Below are 19,401 nucleotides of genomic sequence, written 5' to 3'. Positions count from 1 at the left end.
AGGTTGCTGGGGGGTCGCGGTGAATGCAAGAGCTGTTTATTAATATTTTATTGATGACAAACAGGTTTAAAACAAACTTTTGAGACGAAATCAAAAGAGTAACACCGTGCTAGCACTGATGTCTGGATTTGGAACTCAGAGTTTAACAGCTACAAAGGGAAAAAAACCAGCACGAAGCAGAGGCAGGCATTCCCATCAGTGAAATAAAGGGGGGAAGGGGAGAGGAGGGGGGTTACGTTACTCAATGGATTGCGTTGCACAGAAGGGTTACAGCTTAAACCTATCTAAGCAGCCTACAGAAGGAAAACGAAATTAAAACAGCCCTTCGGCAATGTTAATAAATAAAACAGTCCATCCCATCAAGGAAGGAAGGCGGCCCGGGGCTCCATTCGGTCACGTTTTACAAGTCGAAATGCTGGAGGGCTTTTATTTTATGAGATCAAACGAATGGGGTTTTATTCCAATTTCTGGCAATGAAATTGTTGAGTTTCTTTTTGGTAGTTTTCTTGAACCACGTCGACTGCAGGACTGAACACAAAACGAACGCTGCACAACCTGCACAACTGTCCCATCGCGTGCACGACTCAAACCTGCTGCGACAACCCACAGCCCTGTGCTGGGGGAGACACTGCTGATAAACCACAGCGAATGCAGGTGATGAAAGCGGGTCAAACACTACAGGAAGGACAGTGATGAAAGGGCTTTTTTTTTTTCCCCTCCCAAAGATACAAAAAGTGGGTTTCACGTCGCTTGAGTACATTCATATGAGAGGTAATTCGAGTTCACCCCCCCCAAAAGAAAAAAGAAAAGACTTAGGAACACTTGGAGCCCTTGGATAGAGCGCTGACTTAATTCAGACCTTACAAACATGAGGTTACAAATTGCCCTGCTGGTCTCTGCCTGGTGGAAGGCAGAGTTTCGCATCGTGGGATCCGATAAAAGCGGGGCTGGAGGAGTTAATGATTCTCTGCGCCGTTTTCTAACAAGGTTTGGACACAAATGAAACGCTCCCAGTGCTCCCATAGGACTTATTTCAGATATGGGTACAACTCAGGAATTGGATGGCTTCTCTTATGTGCTGTTCCAGCTATTTCTTCAGCCAGCACCGACGGCGCAGCTGGGTGCACGACCTGACAAAGCAGCTCCGGGTTTGTTCTGCAACACCCCGAACCTCTCGGCTGTCTGCGTTAATCGCCATAAGAAGCCACACAAAAGCCTACCCCGTTATCTCTAATTATACCCATCTATCAGAGGCCACCTTCCAACAACTGCCTGCTTCGTCCATTTCTCCAACCTGCTTCGGTCTCATCGTAGTCTTTACTTCAAAACCAATATAATCCCCAGTTTCCACTACTTCTTCCCCCCAGCTGAGGGAGCAGTAAAGCAGGCCTGTTAGCATCCTTTCCTCCAGGGCCGAAGGGCACAGGAACCCATCCCCTTTCAAGCGCAAAGTTCATCTTACAGAAAGGCTTGTTTTTCACAGAGTAGAGTCCAGACAGTAGCCAATTAAAGCATACAGAAAACACTTTGAAACCCTCCTCCTGCTCGAGCGCGCAGGCTCCTTCCACTCTAACTGCTATCCGATGTAGGAAGAAGAGGCTGATTGCTGCAACTTTAAATCACACTGAAAGTTCTCAAGGTTGGTGCTCTAATTTAGGTTTGTTTTACACTTTTGTTTTGTAAGCTTCTCAGAACAAGGATCTCCCAGGTCCACCGCTAAGAATTCAGAGACAAACTTCTATAAATTCAGTGCTCCTTTTGAAAGAATCTCTTTAAAACCACCTTGTCACGAAAGACCCATTCAGAATGTGGGCGGCACGATGACACCAGGATTTCAGAGCCAGCGCTGGACAACAAAACCTCCATCTCAGAGTTGAGCATCAGCTACGTCCCATTGGATTTCTGCTCGGCCTGCTGTCAACTTAAGAACTCCCTTCTCAGATACTCTGCTTCTAAAATGTAAACAGTTACTGCTAAAATATAGTACCCCTTGAAAATGAGAACAACTCTGAGATGAGGGTTTTCCTCTCCCCATCTGCTCTGAAAAGTAATGCCCCGCTCGCAAAGAGAAGTATGGAATGAAGTGAAAACCTGCTTAAGGCCCTTCTCTCGAGCTTCTTGGACTGGGGGAGCAGGGACTCGGCTGACCACTCATTGCAGGGTGAGTTGCCTTCCCCGTGAGGCGCCAGCCAGTCCGTCGTTGCTCTCTCTCCTCTCCGGTCGGTCTCCTTGTCTCAGTGAGCTAGCAGTGGGCTCTCTCGCGCGCTCCTTTCTCTCTCTCTCTCTCTCTTTCCTCTCCGTTGGTTGGTTTCTTTCTCCTGTTGCTCTCACACAGTGGTGCTTCAGTTTTAGCAGTGGAAAACAGGTATCCATTTTATTTTATTTTTTTTATTACCCAGAATAAAATGCTGATGAACTAAGCTCCACGCAAGCTTAGCTCTTCTTCCTCAACCTGAAAGCGAGAAAAAAAAACCAAGAGCTGCATTACAGCTGTCAGGAGAGAAACAGTTCTCAAGAGCTCACACTGGGGAGTAGCAGCAGAGGGGGGGACCCCCAGAGCCTTACACTCTAATACTGTGACAGTCCCGTCACTCCGCCATGTTGATACGCGCGTTCCCCCTGGTAGGTGGAGTCCTGTGACAGCGCCACGTCAATCTGAGACTTGAACTCATCACCAAGGTAACTGTCCTGGAAACGAGAGCGTGTGTTAAGCAGCATCGAGCTCCAGTGGTTCCTCACAGAGCAGCCACTGAGAAAGAAAAAGTGACTTTTTGTTTCAGTTTCGCTTTTAAAGTTCACCTCCCGTTGCCATACAGCTTTTAGCAGTACGTGGCAGCTGAAGCTTAAGGCTCAAGGTGAGGTTGGAACATGCAGCACTGAATTCTTTATACTTCTGAAGCCCACCAAGTAGAAGGTCAGAAATGCTGCGGTCAAATTAACTGAAGATGGTTTAGTTTCTACCTTCCTCAGTTCTAAGGAACGGAGATGTGCACACACAGACACAACACTGACATAAAACCCAGGAAAAAGGGCAGACTGTGCATCGCTCTGCTTACCTGTGATAATTCTGGTTGGGAGAGCCCAGGCTGACTCATCTGAGATGGCTGACTCATGGAGATATACCCCTGAGTCAGTGGACCCTGGGAGAAAGGCTGGGACACCACATCTTGGCTCGCCTGGCTATTGGGAAGGTTTGACTGACTCGCTCCAGGAATCCCAAATCGATTTTTCTGGCGCCCACCACGTCCAGTCTTCCCTTTGGGTGCCCCACGTCCTGGAAAGGCATTTATCCAAACCAACAGTGAGAAGCTTTACAAGTGTGTGAGAATCAGACGCTTCTATAAAGACTTGATGACTCACTTAAAGCAACATTTCATGTTGTACTCAGTGTAGTAGGCGCAAAGAAATACAACAGGTTTATTATCAAATCACATCTTGCTTTCATCAGGACCAAAACCATTATCTCATATGAGACCCACACTTCAGCTTTGGCACTGCCATCCCCAGCCCCATACCTGCAGCCGGGCCGTTGGCCTGCCCAAAGTACCCTGGAGGTGGCATTGGGGGCATCACGAGGTTGAAGGGGATAGGAATGTTCATAGCAGTGACGTGGCTGGGACCTGCGCTGATCATCCCAATCTGGTCGTGGGTTTGGAAGTACATGTTGGATGGGCGCCCTGGGGAGGGGGAAGTCACAGTGATTTCAAGCATCCTGAATAGTCTGAAATTCATATTCCTGCTTTTAACAGTAACGGGAGGACTTCAAGCAGGAAAAATAATATAATCAGAAACCAGAAACTGAAAGGACAAGCACACTGCCAAGAACCTCTGGGATTTCTAGTTCCCCATTATTTATCCCACACTCCCAAGACTCAAAGAGACATAACGTAACGTGGTCACCCCATCCAATCACTCTTCTATAGCACTGTTCATGATTCCCACAACACTGACACTCCCCCCCCCCCCCCTCCCTCTTCACCTGCCCTGCAGATATGGAGTTAAACCACAAAGGTTACTGCAATGTTAGGGATGGCAAAATCTCTCCTTAAGTATTCAGACATCACGAGCATTTTCAGTTTTTAACCCCCACATTTTTCTGTAACATCTCCTCAAGCATTTAAATATTTGCAGTCTGTGAGACGCTGCACAAGACTGGTGAATGGTGTTAATGCTGAAAGCTTCTTTACCTTGACTGCTCCGGTCATAGACAGATCCTGGAATAATAGCTTCACGTGCATCATACATGGCAGTGGTCATGAAACGGGCACCCTGAAAGCATTGAAGGAGTTGGACAAAGGTTTAGCACTGAGCTGTGCACTGCAACCCAACTGTAAGGCGAGTAAAAACCTCAGCAAAACCATCACAGATAATGTTTCTAATATATGAAAAACATCCAGACATCATCTCAACCACATGCTTACAATTCACAACAGAACTGGATGTAAAAACCTTACAGAGCACTTGTATAATGAGCCTGCAGAAAGTAATTATTACATGATGTTTCGTGCATCTCAGAAGTTATAAAATTTTACAGTGAATAAAGATGAGCTGCTCCACTTAGAAACTGGAGCTTACTTTGCCACTGCCCATTTACTAGGCGAGAAGTGGAAAGATACAGCTGTGAGGACACGTGGGTGCCCATTTATTCCATCCATTTATCAACGCCCAGTTACTTCACACCACAGGTATCTGAGGAACAGGAAAGGCCAACTTACTGGGTTGATAGTATTGACAAGTTTTCGGGGCTTGCTGAATTGCATGAGGCTCTCCCGGAGGTTATTCAGTGGTCCCTCCACCAGAACCTTCTGCTCCTTGTAGTAATTCAGCAGGTGATTCCAAAGCGGTTGTTTAGACAGAGCTTTTGGGTTCCCAACAATAATTACCCCATACCTATGGAAGAATTAACAATCAAACTCATTCTAAGGAAAGAAAAACTGTAACAGTGGCTGCTGAGACAGAAAGGAGTGAAGGGAAGATGATTTCTGTCCTGCAGGCAAAGAGGAAGAGCATGCTGGATTCTGCAGACTCCCAGTACAAAACAGTAACACTAACTGATTTAAGATTAAGTGATTTCCATATTCCCTTCAAGGCTCACTCAAACCAGGCAGAGGAACAGGCTTACCACCCACATAACACAGCCCTTAGTAGCTTATTTCTATAACACAAAATCTGTTCAATTTCACCTTACCTTGCTCTTGTAAGAGCCACATTAAGACGCCTGGGGTCATTCAGAAATCCTATCCCTTGGTGTTCGTTGGCCCTCACACAAGACAGGATAATAAAGTCCTTCTCTCGTCCTTGGAAGGCATCCACACTTGCAATTTCCACTTCCTAACACAGAGGAAAACATGTAAATCATGGAAGCACGGTACATACCAGTTGTACTACCAACAGGAATTACAAAACACACTGGCTGCAATCTAACAGTTCCATCATTTGGGAAAAGTGTTATTTTTGTCATGCCAGATGATCTGATCATTCCACTGCCCACTAAAGAGCTTCCCTAAGGGAGAACAGAGAGTCTCAGTTTAAGACAAATAACTTTTATGTTCATGTGCTTTGTGGTTCTTGCATTTCCCCCCTACAACTGGCACCTGCTGCAGAGAGCAGCCCTTCTCCAGGTACACTGCCAGAATGAATTTGGCTATCCCAAAACCACATAGAAATACAGCTGCAGATGAGCACTGCTGCTCCCAGCTCCTGAGAAGCCTGAATCACAGGGACAGATCATTCCTGGCAGGAACAGAAGTATTTCCACCAAGTTTTCCTTCAGTGAAAACATGCCCGAGCTTTCAATTATTGCAAAAGACACTGTATTAAACATCTAACCAGCTTGCCTGAAGCAACATGGCTTACTGGTTGGTGGAGGAGGTCCATTCATCAGAGGACACACTCCTAAGCAAACAAATACTTGAACATCAGGATTTATGGTGCTCAACTTCCTGCACGTCTCCCAGCTTGAGATGTTTTTCCACAGCTGAAGCACTGCTGACCTTTCTCTTTTGTGCCTCAATGAGCCCTCAGAGGATGGACTCACTGAAGCTCTCCTTCCAGCAGAACCTCACTGGGCTTTCTCCATTATTTGGCAAACTGCCCTTCTGAAACTTACTGGCATTTGCTAACTCCTGCATTACCTTCCCTTCATCTATTTTACCTAAGGTCAACTAACATGCTCAGAAGTTACTCAAGAACAAACAGATTGGAGCCTGAGAAGCCAGACTGAAAATGAAAACATTTGAGTTTCACAGTGTCTGCCTTTTCTATCCTCTCAGCATCCAGAAGTTCTCTTGTTTGTGCAACGACTCCATACCTGGTAAAGTTTTGTATGCAAGGAACCACTGAACTGCATGTACTGCACCAGATAGGATCGCTGGCCTTCATAAGGAGTAATAATGCCAATCTGATCAGGTTTGGCACCAGCTTTCAATAGCTTTGTAGTTATCTTCTCCACATTGGCAGCTTCCGTTCTAGAAAAAAAAAAAAAGATTCATTTATTTAAGTAAATGACAGCATTGGGTCTAAACACCTTCAGTGAATGGGGCTCGAAAACCTGAACACGTGTGCCGTGTCTCCTTTCACAAAGGCTACTTCAGAAAGAGATCATTTTTACACCACAACGCTCTGTCACTCAAACTAGTTCAGCTTAAGCTCTGCAAGAACATTCACTGCTATCACCTCTTAGCTGAGGCTACAAACAGATGCTCTCATCCAAGAGAACATGGGCAAAAGCTAACACCTCAAAACGAGCTCACAACACCACAGATTTATCCTGAAATCTACATCCACCTTTTCAGTATTGCACAACTAGGCTTCCTGAAATAGCAGAATTCAGGGCGGCCATCTCTCTTCTGAAATACACTTCTCAGAGTTAAACGTATGCTTGTACTTCGAGTGAGACCATGAGAAGTGTTCCAGCCTGCTGTACAAACAGATCCTTCCGTTGTTTTATCTTAGAGTTTTAAATAGAGAACTTATTTTTAATGCCAACTGCCCTGTCAGCCAACGATTGTGCCATTTGTTTGTGCACGGTCTGCCCTGCTGCATTCAGAACTCCTGCACACGCAGTTCAAGAGGCAGACAGGTTAAAAATATCACAGCAGATATGTTTGGTAAGTTGGTCTGGTTCTTCCTTCCAGGCACACAAATAAATGCATGTAAAGCACAGGAGTAAAGCATTAGAAGCTCACTCTTTGGAAAAGTTTGGACAGGACAGGAAAAAAGAATGAAATTCCCATCCCTCTGCTGCTCTCTTGTGCTACCGTCTCCTCTTCCAACATCTTCCCTTTAGGACTTTGTTTCAGGAGCTACTGGAATTCAATCTTCAAAATGGGACACAACCAGCACTTCCTGCAGTCGTTTTTACTTCTGTTTTAAATTCATCCCTCTCACATGGGATTAATTGCCCCACGTTCTTTATACTATCAGTATTCCTAAGTGAATTTATCTCAATATCGATTTTTACCTGTTCAGGTAAGAGGTGCCTGAGCTGGCAATTTCTTCCTGTCCTTGTGTAACATAGAAAAACATTGGTTTATCCGGCTGTGGCCACTGGAAATCAAACCCTTTCTTCACACGGTCAGCTGAAGAACACGAAAGTGATAAAGTCAGTACTGCTTTACTAAAAATCCACTTTCACAGCAATGCCTCAAAGACTCAAAACCATCAGTGTGGAGGGAGTTCCCTTCCTAATTTAATTTAGAAGAAACTAATCAAGATCTAAGAATTTCTCCTTCGATCCTTAATGAACTGAAGAGAAAGGAATCTGAAGGAAATGCCATTCTTACTCACCTGCAGTGACACCATTCTGGAGCGAGCCCTCATAGAAGATGTTGGATGGGAAAGCACTCAGGGCAGGGTGCATGCGGTACTGCACCTGCAGGCGGATGGGGCGAATCCCCAGCACCACCAGCCTCTCAAACAGGGACTGAGACAAGCCTGCCTTAGCAGCTTTCTTACACATCACAACAGGACCAAGCTGGCAGTGGTCACCTACAAGAATAAGCTGTGGAAAAGAAAAATTACCACTGATGACAACGCAGATACCCAAGACTGAATTTTCTGCCTAAACTACTACTTCACCAATTTATAAATCATACTTTAAGACAACAACCAGTAGCTCCTACCTGCTTTGCTCCCAGCACAACTGGCACCATGCACTCTGGCTCAGTGGCTTGGGTGCTTTCATCGATCAGAATGGAGCGGAACTGCATTTTTGCAAGTCTTGGATCACCAGCTCCCACACACGTGCAACAGATCACATCTGCATTCTGAGATAGAAACACAACCGAAAACAATCAGGCAGGATAGATAACACTTCCAAACAGAAGGTCACTGAATACCACTCCAGGAATGTCCCCAAAAATTAAACTGCATACTGATATCTGCCAACAAACTGCAGCTAAGCTTCCAGTGGGAGAAGGCAGTAACAGGACTACTGTATCTGGTGGAACTTTACCATGAGCAATTCACGCTCTGCTGTTCGTTTCAGTGCACGGTAGCGTTTCTCATCAGCAGATGACAGCTCTCCAGTTTCATCTTTGAGTTGTTGCAGCTTCTGAAGCTCTGGCATGCTGCAAAAATGGAATTTTGCATTATAATCTAAGTAACAACTCCAGCTTGCACTGAAGCTCTTTGCATATTGGAACAGAAACAAGAAAATGTGTTTGCAAAACTAAAAATGACTTATGTACAGAGCAAAATATAAACAGTCACTGTCAGAGAGCTGTTAAAATAACTGCATCCATCACAACACCTGAGGTTTGGGGGTGTCTTCCCCTCCCCCCTCACCCATTCCTTACCTATCCATGTTTCTGATCTGGTTATGCAGTGCCAAGAAGGATACAGGTGAGTCAATTGCCTCACGGCTTTTAGCACACAGCCGAACCACTTTCAGACCAGTCTGATGGATCTTCTCTGTCAGCTGATCTACAGCTATGTTACTCGGAGCACACACTAACACAGGCCTTGGGGGAAAGAAAAGAAGGCAAAAAAGTAAGTGCCAATGAACTATAAGCTTCTCCCTGCAAGAAAGGTCACTAAAATTAAGCTACTGATGAACATCTTCTGATTTAAGATCAGAATAATACGCTTCTAGAAAATCTTTCCAGTTCAAGGATACAGACTGCTTAAGTATTTAAATGTGAGCTGATTCTCTGGACCAGTAATGAGGTAACCTCAGGCATAAAGATTCAGAGAAGTTCTTACCCATTGCCCTGTCTAGCCAGATGATAGACAATGGTAGCTGATGTCACTGTTTTTCCAGTACCAGGGGGACCCTGGATAAGGCTCAGAGGACGCTGCAGGACAGTCTTCACAGCATAAACCTATGGAATTATTGTGATGCTATTCAGTATTCCATGCACTCAACCTCAGTCATAAATCCTTTATCGTATTCTTTGCATGTAGAAAAAAGGAAGATGAGGTTACCTGAGAATGGTTGAGATCAGGAAGTCCTTGTGCTGTAAAGCGCTTTGGCAACTGGCATTTAATAATTACATCTTCCACCTCATGGCCTAACAGTTTGTGATAGATGTATCCTGACACCGAAGTCTCATCCACAGCAAATGTTTTTAAAGCACTTTGCATTCTGAAATGAGCAAAGGACAAAAAATAGAACAACATCAGGATTACCTCAGATGAAATTATGCATAAGCGTCTAACAAAACTTAATCAGCCATCAGACACATTAAAACATAGCTTTGGGAAAAAGGACAGTGCAAAGCATCTAGTAGCACAGTTAAGAGCCCCAACGTTACTAGACATCCAGAAGACAGATCTTTACTTCCCCAGTGTGCATTCCACAAAGTATAACCTCAATCCATCCATGGAACTGGACTCTGACAGAGTTTGCAGTGGAAGTTTTAGGTGCAAGATCTGAATAAAAGCTGTACTGAGTCTCTCTATTTCAGGACGACAAACAAACTCCTATCTCACAACACGAAGTATGGACACATCTAAAGCCCACAGACCCCACAGCTGATTCAGTCTCCTTGCGCTTGTCAAAGTTATTTAAAGTTGAGGAGAGCAAATAAGAACAGAGAGCACTTAATGACTGCATTAACAAACAGAACCTCACATCTTTTTCTTCTTAAATCCTAAATGCTACTAAGCTTGAGGTTAATTTTTCCCCTTGGATTCGCATGTTACATGAATGTACTTCCAAAATCCCTGAACGTGTTTTCAAAGTGAGAAACAGTGACAGCTTGGAATTCATCTGAACATTACCACCTCTAACAACAATTAGAGCTGTTGCTCTGTGAAGCAGGTGTCACGTTCGTGAACTTGATGCACTCAATACACTCCCTCTGATTGCTAGCATAATGAAACAATACATCATCTCTTGTTCAAAAATCCCACTGAAGTTAGAAGAAAAAATATACACCTACTGAACTCATTATGAACTCATCTGCTCAGTTTAAGTGCTTTCAATACCTGTCAAATGAAGTAGATTTCCACACAAAATCCACTTGGAAGTTATGAGTAACCTCCACAGGGGCTCCAACGCTGCTCCTCAGCTCGATGGCTATCTCATCACCATAATCTGTAGAACCTCGTTAAGTAGTAATCTATAGCAAAAATTTGAATTTTATTTTTCCCGATTTTGATTTATTAAAGTAGATGCCCACTAATTACAATAGTTCCAAAATTACTTATGTACACAATTTAGGGGTACCTCAGAGATAATTTAACATTTCATTAAGCCTCATCTGAAGGCTCATTAAGTAAAGGATACTATCAGGAACTTTGATAACATGGCCAATTCCTTTCCACAACGGGGCCAAGTCTCCTTTATACCTCAAGCAGATCTCATCTCCTTGCATAAGACGCATATCTACAAAGCAAAGAGAAAACAGAACATTTACAACAACCAGCCCACAGCGCAGAAAACCTACAGGACTATCTCATATCCCAGGCCAGAGCATTACAGTTCTTTAAATAGTGATGTTATTAGTAATTAGTTAATAGTGATGTAAAAAAAACATGCAGTTGAGCTGTCATTACCTGAATCAGTCTTTGGCAAAGTGAAATAAGCAATTCGTTTCTTGTTCAAGCCCAGGTCCCATCTGACTGTGATGTTATCTTGGGTCTAACAATAAAGAAAGATTAAATATTATGTGTTTAAAGAGCTGTTCACCAACTACCACAATTCTCTTGGCCCTAAACATCAAAACAGTGGAGAAATACAAAACTTGCTCTTCCACTGTCACCAAACAAATACCTGTATTTATTATTATGGACTGTATTAACACCACCTGTAGAAGTTAATTCTGTTTCAAAGACAACGTATTTAGCTAATGAGAAATATGTTGTAATCACCACCTGTGTTTGCTTTATAAAAAACCCTTAAGTGTCCCCAACATATTACAAGCTTGCCTGGAAAGTGACTGATACAAAGGTAACTGAATGTTATGAGGAAAAGAACAAGACAGAAGTTGGCCAAGAAGCAGTTCTGACAAAGAATATGATTCTGGGAAAGACAAACTTGGAATTCAGAACAGATGGAAGACCTTAAGTGTTGTCTCAAGTTTTTCCCTGTGATCACACATCATTACTACTGTTAATTACTGTCAGGTCTTTATTACAGTAATATTACATTTACTTCATTTTTAGTTTTTCCTTCTATTCTACTGAGTGAGAGAACTGGTCAGAACTCCCCCCCCACCCAAACAGGCACTTTTCAAGCAGGTTACCTGAGACTCCTTAAGCTTCTTGTCATAGTCTGCCTCAAGCTTGACTAGAGGACCAAATATATTTTGATACTGATAAGCATCTTCGTATCTAAGCAGGACATGCTGTGGCTCTTCGTCAACACCAGGCTTTTCTAAGTCCTCAAGGGTTGCAGATGGATTTTCCTAGAATTTAACACACAAGAGTCTCGTTTGTGCTTAAAACTTTGAAACAAGTGACAGTAAACTGCTAAAACTGAGATATTACTGCAGTCAAGTTTGTTCTGCATTAACAGACGTACAGAAAAAGCTCTCAAAAAGCAGTGACTGACAGACTGACAGAACCTGAAGATGGAGCTTTCCTACTTTAACAGGTGATCTCCTGAATTCTCTAGTCAATTCCCAGTTGTATTGCTTGTCAAAAGATTAAGGTTTGCACCTCATATATATCAGGTTACGTTTCCTGCCTTACACTGTTGCTAAAACAGCCTTGTCCCTCCTTCTAAGACACAAAACCAGCACTAAGTAAAACTTAATTGGTATCTGAAAAATGGGAAATACCTTCCAAAGTTCTTCCAGTTTGTTAATCTGCTGAGCTGTAATCTGGCGTGCTCTTAGTTGTTCCTGCTCAGATGGAATCTTTACCAGCCACGAAAGGAAACAGCGATCTTGGATAAGAGGCTGCCACTGCGAACTGTCCCAATTAATATCCTTTAAACTGCTCTGACTTGCACATGGCTGCCTGCACAACCGAAATATTGAGAAAAGTTATTACATTAAACAACTGTAAGGGAATCTACCAAAGTATAACAACATGTTTAATGTATTCTTCAAACACATTAAGCATCTTGATTAAAAGAAGAGAGCCAACACTAGTAGCCTGCTGAGCCAATTCATTAGATCATTTGGTATTTCAACACTGCAGAGGCAAGATATCCTAATCAGAATTTCTCCTGTATTTCTAGAACTGAAAAAATTCAGCATCTAAGACACTAAATATGACATGGGGATAAAAAGGAGACCAGAGGATAAAGCACTGAGGTACAAAGTGAAAGCTGAGGGTTGTCATTTAGAAATCCAGTTGTGCAATACTTAACACAAACATTGTAATAAAGGCATTCCCTCACCTGCACAGCAAAACAACCACAGAGTCTGCCTTAGCTGGAATAAAGCCAAGGAGAAACACATTACGACATCCGCAGTTGTAACATTCCAGGACAGTCTCTCCTAGAGGTCCATCTTTATGGAGAGTCACCTCTTTGCACTTTGCTCTCACAAGATGATTAACAATGTGGCTGAAACCAGAGAAGATGTGTATTTATAAGCAGTCAATATGAAAACCAGATTTAGTCCTAACTTTATGTAACATAGCAACTCAGTCATTATGAAGAGATAAACAAAAACCTATTCATACTTTGGCAGTCATTAGTAATTCCCTGCTCTTTCATCCAGGCCAAGATGACTGCTGACAGTTTCAGTGTTTTTCCAATACATGAATACTTTGAAGTGAATGTGAAAGGGGCAATGTGTAAGAAACTGTTATTTGGAAGCAGCTTCCTGACGCTCCAGAGATCACAGCATCAGTTATGCTCTTCTGCAAGAGCACAGGGGGAAGAAGCAGTGAGCTCACACCACAAAAGTAATTCAAGTTTCACTGAGACAGAGCTGTAAGCTCATAACAGGAAAAGCTAGAGGTTGGAGGTTCACATTCAAGTCACGAGACTTCAATCATCGTGGAAAATATAAGTCACACCCATTATGCCATTTCAAAACAAACACTAAAGCAAGTTTGCCCATCTAATTTCCATCATTTAATCATTTACCTGCCAGATGTATTTCCACGCCCATTACAGAACCACTTTTTGCTGGTGTTGCAGTAAACCACGCAGGCAGGGTCATGGATACCACAGTAACTGGAAATGAAACGAGATGAGGAAGTGGTTGGGAAATTGTTTACAGGAAAATGCAAATACAAGATTTAGAAGTGTACAAAATAAGGTGAAGTGAAAATCAGGAATCACGAGAGTTGTTGGAAGTACCTAACACACGAGTTAAACTTCTGGTTTGAGGCAAGCTTTTTAACTACTTCCATCATTACCATTTCTAGGATGGCTCAACTTTGTAGTCCTTAGAAGAAAGGCCCAAGGCCTCAGCAATGCAGCACTGTCAGAGCACACAGGAGCTCAGCAGGGGGCACTCCCTGCCTACCAGCAGGCCGTTGCCTCCAGGGAAGCAGCTCTTAAAATTCCAACCACGCACACTGCACTCAATGCCCCCACCTTCTGGAAACAATCGGCCTGATGCAAAGATCAGCTCTCACCTGCAAGCATGCACGGGAAGATCCTTTGTATAGTAAGTATCTTCTTCATCTTCTTCAAAATTCAGCTCTGCCAGAAGCTGGCTGGTTTTAGCTACATTATCATCCACTGCTCCATTCTGCAGAATGCCATCAGGTCCATTAACCTGCAGTACAAGGTCAGTGCTTGGGTTATACTATCAAAATATGTTCAGAACAAATGGCAATCCCTACTTTGTTATGTAAAAAACTTATCTTTAACTCAGGAAAAACTCAGAAGAACATAAAACGGGTAAGAGTTTGAAATACACACCACATATAAAAAAAATAATCACATACACATTGTATATATAATTGATGCTTGCTTCATTAGTTCCTATTTGACAGGAATCATGAAGCATCAATTCACAAATAGGAAAAATGAATGACAAAGTCAATTATTTTTCTGTGGATTACCTTTTTCTCTATCCACTAAACCAATCCGCCTCCTCAGAGACTCCAGAAGCACAATTTCATAACGCAAAGACAACAGGGAGCAGAGGACCAAGACCTATTCCAATGCATACCTAACTAAAAGTCAAAGTAGAGCAAGAAAGAAGCTGGCTCTCAGCAGACTGCCCAGCTCTCCAAGCAGCATCACTTGCTAAAGGTATAAACCACCTGTATGACATGCAACCAAACACATACCTGTGTAACACACCAGGTGTGACAATCACTATTGTATTACTCAGAAATTGTTTTAGCCACCACATTCCCTTCAAAACAAAGAGGCCTCATTAAGTTCCCCAGGAAACACACAAACTCCATTTAAACTAACACAGCCTGAGTTCTCAGAGCAATGCCTTTCAGAGACTGCATGGCTAATGCAGCACAGAGAACAGGTGTTCCCTCTTTGCACTGAGGACACAACCTGCCAGCACCACAAAGCTCTGCGTCAGCACGTTTGACACATCAAGTCTTACTCACGTTAAAAATAACTCCATTTTGGCAATACTCAGCGCAGTGCTTTTACCACCAGGAAGGAGCACCAACAGGTGTGAATGTCACAAATCAGACTTTAGCTTGACTAAAGCAGCCATTGTCCCTTGGGACTCCTGGGCTTCCAGTTCCATTCTGCCACAGTAACCACATCTCTGCAGACTGACAGTCATGGGGGGGAACTGCAGTAGCTCAACATTTAATAGCATCTTCTTATAGCTGTTACTCCCAGAGCAACTCCTATCATCCTGCTCTGAAGAGGCCCCATGTGCCATTAGCTGACAAGCATGGTCCATTCTTTTTGGAAGCTCACATAAAACTTGGGATTGCTGAGCAAGCAGTGAGTGCAATTGCACAGCCCTTTTTTTAAGGCAGAAGCACAAGGAATAGCAGCACACACAAACCTCTCCTCCCACACCAGAGCATTCAGGCCTGCAGTGATGACAACACGATGGCACCCATCTGTCAGCAGCAGGACCCAGCAGCTGGGCTGTGCCTCAGCAGGCACACAGGAAGGAAGTGGCCCAACTATTGTTCTAAACTCGCTGCCATGTTAGCTTGTGTGCATGTTATTGAAATCTGGCAGCACCAGCTGTTGTGTAAGATTTTGGGGGGGGGGGGGGCTTCTCTATTTTAAATGTGTTGACTCAAACTTCTGGCACAGCAAGTTTAGCAGCCACGCCAAACAACCTGCACGGCTCTGAGAGCTGCTGGTCCCTCCCTGGCTCCTCGTTGGCCTCCACAGTCCTGCTCAGGAGACAGCAGCAGTGCTCGGGGGAACCGAGCTGCATTACAGCACAGCAGCTGACCCAATTAACACAGCAGCTTGCAGTGACCGTGCGGAGACCCAGCAGGGTGACAGTGGCTTCCTTGCTGTGCTTCTGGCTGACGTACCCACCCACACACCAACCCATCAACAGGCAACACAGCCATTGGCACAGCTGTACTTTAAAGCTGTCAGGCTGCAGCAAGAGAAACAATGACAGCTAGGCAAGGATTCTGCCAGGATCTTGCTACAGGACAGGACTCAGCTGTGGCACTGCACCCCAGCACTGCTCAGCACACACAGGACACCCAGGCGTGCTGCTCCAGCTCAGGTGAAGTTTCTCTCATGCTTTAGAAAAACAGGCACTTCTGGATTTGCACAGCTAACTATTTGTTGCTCGTAGAGACTCCTCTATAGCTGTGTAACATTCGCAGCCTTATAATCTGCTGTGTTTGTTTGATCTCCCTTTCAAAACAAGGGAAGGTGCGTTACTGAGAGCATTCAGGCTCACAGCAGCACAGACAAGAGCTGTTTCACAACGGGGATCTGAGCCGCGAGGAGCAGTGTTTGCTAACAGCAGGACTGCAGGAAACCCCAGCAGCACAGCTCACCATGCCCACGCTCAGGGCAGCCACCAAACGGGCTCCCAGCACCAAGCATGGGAGAATAGGTGCTGCCTCCTCCCATTGGAGCCGAGTCCTGGCCTGAGGGAGTAGGGAAACGCTGTGGAAACGATCACATTTTATCTTAATACAAATCAAATATGCTAATTAGCTCGTCTAATCATCAGAAAACTGTATTTCCATTGCTTACAGAAAACAGCAGGCGTTGCTCCTGCACTGCTTAACCTCTGCCTGCCTTTTGTCACTCAGACACTAATCTGTGGTAACAGCATCCTCTTAAGCTATTAGTTAAGTATATGCTGAGAAACAAAGCTTTCAGAGCGAGGCTCAATGAACCCCGTTTGCTGAAGAAATGAAGGGCTTTGCACCGCTCAACTCATTTCAGTGCAAAGGGTACTAAAAAGGTATCAGAAAATGGAATGGGACTGAAAATAATATCCCTTCAACATTGATCAGGATGAAATCATATTTATTCAACAAACTTTACTCACAATCGCAGTAAAAAATTAAGCTAGGCGAAAACGTATGCAACCTGTGAGGCTTAAATTTAGCTGTGTTCCTTCCAAAAGGCATTAACGAGCTCACATCATCTATTCAAGGTAGCAAAACCTCCCTGAGAATCCTTCAAACGGTCTATTTCTGATCTCGGTGCTGATGAGAACATTGAAAGGCAGAGGTCCAAACAGAGCAAGGGCTGCTGGGTTTCAATGAGCTCCGACATCACGCTCACTGTGCTCCTTTAGTCCTTGCTGGAACTGCTTCCCCTATCCCAAATTCACAGAGCATGGGGACAACTGCAAAACTCTGCACTGAACTAAAGGCACTCGGCCATTCTCAGCCATTACCAACATCCTCTGCTTCCTGCCTACAGCCGCACTCATACCTGGATGTGCTCTCCACATCTTCCTTTTTCCCCTTCTTACTTCAAAGGCTTTACAAACATGTTTGGACAAAAAGAGAAGCAATCCTCAGCCTTCATCCTTGACACTCTCAAGACTCATTTTGGGGTGGTTTTTCCTTCCTCTTCTGTCCAGACACCTCTCTTACTGAGAGTTCTGGAATGATCACAACCATCAGAGCTTTCAAAACTGCGATTTCAATCCTAATGTCTCTTTTTTTAATCAATTAACACATACACTGACTACAAACAGACCACTTAACGACTGCAATTCAAACGGGGAAAAAAAAAGGGTTGTTTTGCCCAACAGAACTCAAGAGCTCCAAGTAAACACACAGCAAAGCAAACAGCCCACGGGAGCTCAGCTCTAATTCCACATCATGAACGCTGCCCTAGAGTGAGATCCAGCACATCACCACGCCTGGGCCCACCTGCACTGCACACCTGGAGGCTGCCATCCCTGGCTGCATTCACTGCTCTGAGTTTGCTCATTTCTGTGTCATTTACAGATCAGCCTTGGAAAACAAGGTTCAAGAACTGAATCCCCCCCCCCCCCACTGTTTTTGGTGCAGGATGAAGAGCATTTCAGCTCCTCTAAAGGCACATCCTGGAACGCAGACAGCTTACAGACACTTAATTGTTAACACTTCATATAACAAAACTCAACAATATATTCCAAGAGACACAAAAACAGTCCAACTCTAAAAAATAAAGCACAAAACAGCCTCCCAGGTGCAGCTTTTGGGCTATTTTTTTCCTGCTTTAGGCAGTCAAGCAGCGTTTCCTTTTATAACACTTCTTGGTTTCTGGCTGCACAGCCCCAGTTCTCTCTTTTCTTTCACTTCTGGGAACTTTTTTAACCAGAAACGCGGCCCTCATCAGGCAGCGTTAAGAACTCTCCTATTTCTCAGCCTCGAGGACCTCCGCACTCCAACCTCAGGCTGTCACTGCCCTACGACCCCAAACAAAGCCGCCCCACCGCACTCAAGGTGGCGAAGAGGAAAAGGCTCTCTTGGGAGGAAACGGAATTTCTTTTCTGTCGGAAAGACATTCAGCAAATCGACGCTCCGTTTCCAGAGCGTTCAACACCTCGTACAACTCGCGTTTGTTTCGAATAAGAAAACAAACCGAAATCCTCCCTCCCCGCTCTTCGCTCCGTATCGCGACTATCGGGACCGCACGGCGATATCGCGACTATCGCGACTATCACGACACCCTCCCCGCTCCCGCGCCGCCGTAGGCCCCGCCGCCTCCTCCCGCCGCCCGCCCAGGGCTTCCCCGCGCGGCCCCACACCCGCCCGCCCCTTCCGCGCTCCCCCCGGTGGCGGCACCGCCTCACCCCGCCCCCCCCCCCCTCCGCACCCCGCAGCGCCCCCGGCGCGGCCTCACCTGGGCCTCGATGGGGCCTGCAGGGCCCTGCCCCGCTCCCGGAGCGCCTTGGGCCTGACCGGGCCCCGCCTGCCCCGGCCCGGGCGGGGTTTGGGTCTGGCTGGGGAGGGTGAAGTCGGTGAACTCGAACTCGGAGCCCTGAGTGTCGGCGCCGAGCAGCTCGGCCTCCTCCGTGTCCAGGAAGGTGAGCGTCTGCGAGCTGGGGCCGTACGCTTCCACGCTCATGGCGGCGGCGGTGGAGAAGAGAAACGGCGCTTCCGCGCGCGCCCCCCCCACCTCGGCCGGGCCGCGCCTCACGGAACCCGGTTGCCGCGCTACGCCAGCGGCGGGATTCGCCGCGCGCACCAGGCCGCGCCCCCGAAAACCGGCCTCCAAAGAGTCCCCCGACGCTCCGCTCGGACGGCCCCGAACGCGGCCGAGCCGACGGCGGAAGGAACCGGCGGAAGGAACCGAGAGCCGCGGGGGCGCTGCGGAAGGAACCGTCCGGCCGCAGCCGCGCGCCAGGCCAGCAGCGGTGACGCGGAGCGCGCAGCGGACGGCAGCACGCCCCGTGCGCGTGGGCGGGTGACGCAGCACGCACACACCTGGGAGGGCACGGCGGGAGGGGGCGGGGCTACGCGCGGAAGGCGCGAAGGAGCGCTCGACGCCGCCCACGCGCGCAAGGAGGCGCGAACCACCTGAAGAGTCGGTGGGGGGGGAGGGAGGGGAGGACGCGGTGGGGGCGCTGTCTGTTCGCGCCTAAAGGAGGGGTGGCGCCCCCCCCTCCTCCAAACTGGACTCTCCCG

At 45.8% G+C, this 19,401-nt stretch overlaps 1 protein-coding gene across 2 annotated transcripts; it reads right to left on the bottom strand.

The window, feature by feature from the left end:
- Nucleotides 1-33: 33 nt before the first annotated feature.
- On the bottom strand, nucleotides 34-19,203 carry UPF1 (UPF1 RNA helicase and ATPase). 2 transcript variants are annotated; one of them, XM_072357639.1, is made up of 24 exons: nucleotides 18,617-19,203; nucleotides 13,987-14,129; nucleotides 13,490-13,579; nucleotides 12,794-12,961; nucleotides 12,228-12,408; nucleotides 11,691-11,852; nucleotides 11,002-11,086; nucleotides 10,733-10,831; nucleotides 10,432-10,549; nucleotides 9,427-9,586; nucleotides 9,205-9,323; nucleotides 8,799-8,963; nucleotides 8,456-8,570; nucleotides 8,124-8,267; nucleotides 7,789-8,002; nucleotides 7,463-7,580; nucleotides 6,311-6,467; nucleotides 5,189-5,331; nucleotides 4,716-4,890; nucleotides 4,188-4,269; nucleotides 3,516-3,677; nucleotides 3,057-3,274; nucleotides 2,566-2,688; nucleotides 34-2,452 (listed from the first exon to the last, which is right to left on the bottom strand). In XM_072357639.1, exons 1-23 carry the CDS (start codon nucleotides 18,839-18,841, stop codon nucleotides 2,569-2,571), a joined length of 3,363 nt encoding a protein of 1,120 aa, XP_072213740.1. In that variant the 5' UTR covers nucleotides 18,842-19,203; the 3' UTR covers nucleotides 34-2,452; nucleotides 2,566-2,568. The 2 variants fall into 2 exon arrangements, with proteins under 2 accessions (XP_072213740.1, XP_072213741.1); XM_072357640.1 differs by having other exon boundaries at nucleotides 10,432-10,540.
- Nucleotides 19,204-19,401: the final 198 nt, after the last annotated feature.

This window comes from Excalfactoria chinensis, chromosome 26 (genome assembly GCF_039878825.1).
Source record: "Excalfactoria chinensis isolate bCotChi1 chromosome 26, bCotChi1.hap2, whole genome shotgun sequence".
NCBI classification, from domain to species: domain Eukaryota; kingdom Metazoa; phylum Chordata; class Aves; order Galliformes; family Phasianidae; genus Excalfactoria; species Excalfactoria chinensis.
Note: the sequence above shows the minus strand (reverse complement) of the source record. Positions and strands in the feature narration are given on the sequence as shown.

Excerpts from the sequence above, each read along its gene's own strand:
- UPF1 (XM_072357639.1), bottom strand. The coding sequence starts at position 18,841 with ATGAGCGTGGAAGCGTACGGCCCCAGCTCGCAGACGCTCACCTTCCTG. Across the intron at positions 11,853-12,227 it reads AACTGGAAGAACTTTGGAAG|GAAAATCCATCTGCAACCCT; the intron begins GTATTTCCCATT and ends GTTAAATTCTAG. Across the intron at positions 8,268-8,455 it reads CAGAGCGTGAATTGCTCATG|AATGCAGATGTGATCTGTTG; the intron begins GTAAAGTTCCAC and ends TTTCTATCTCAG.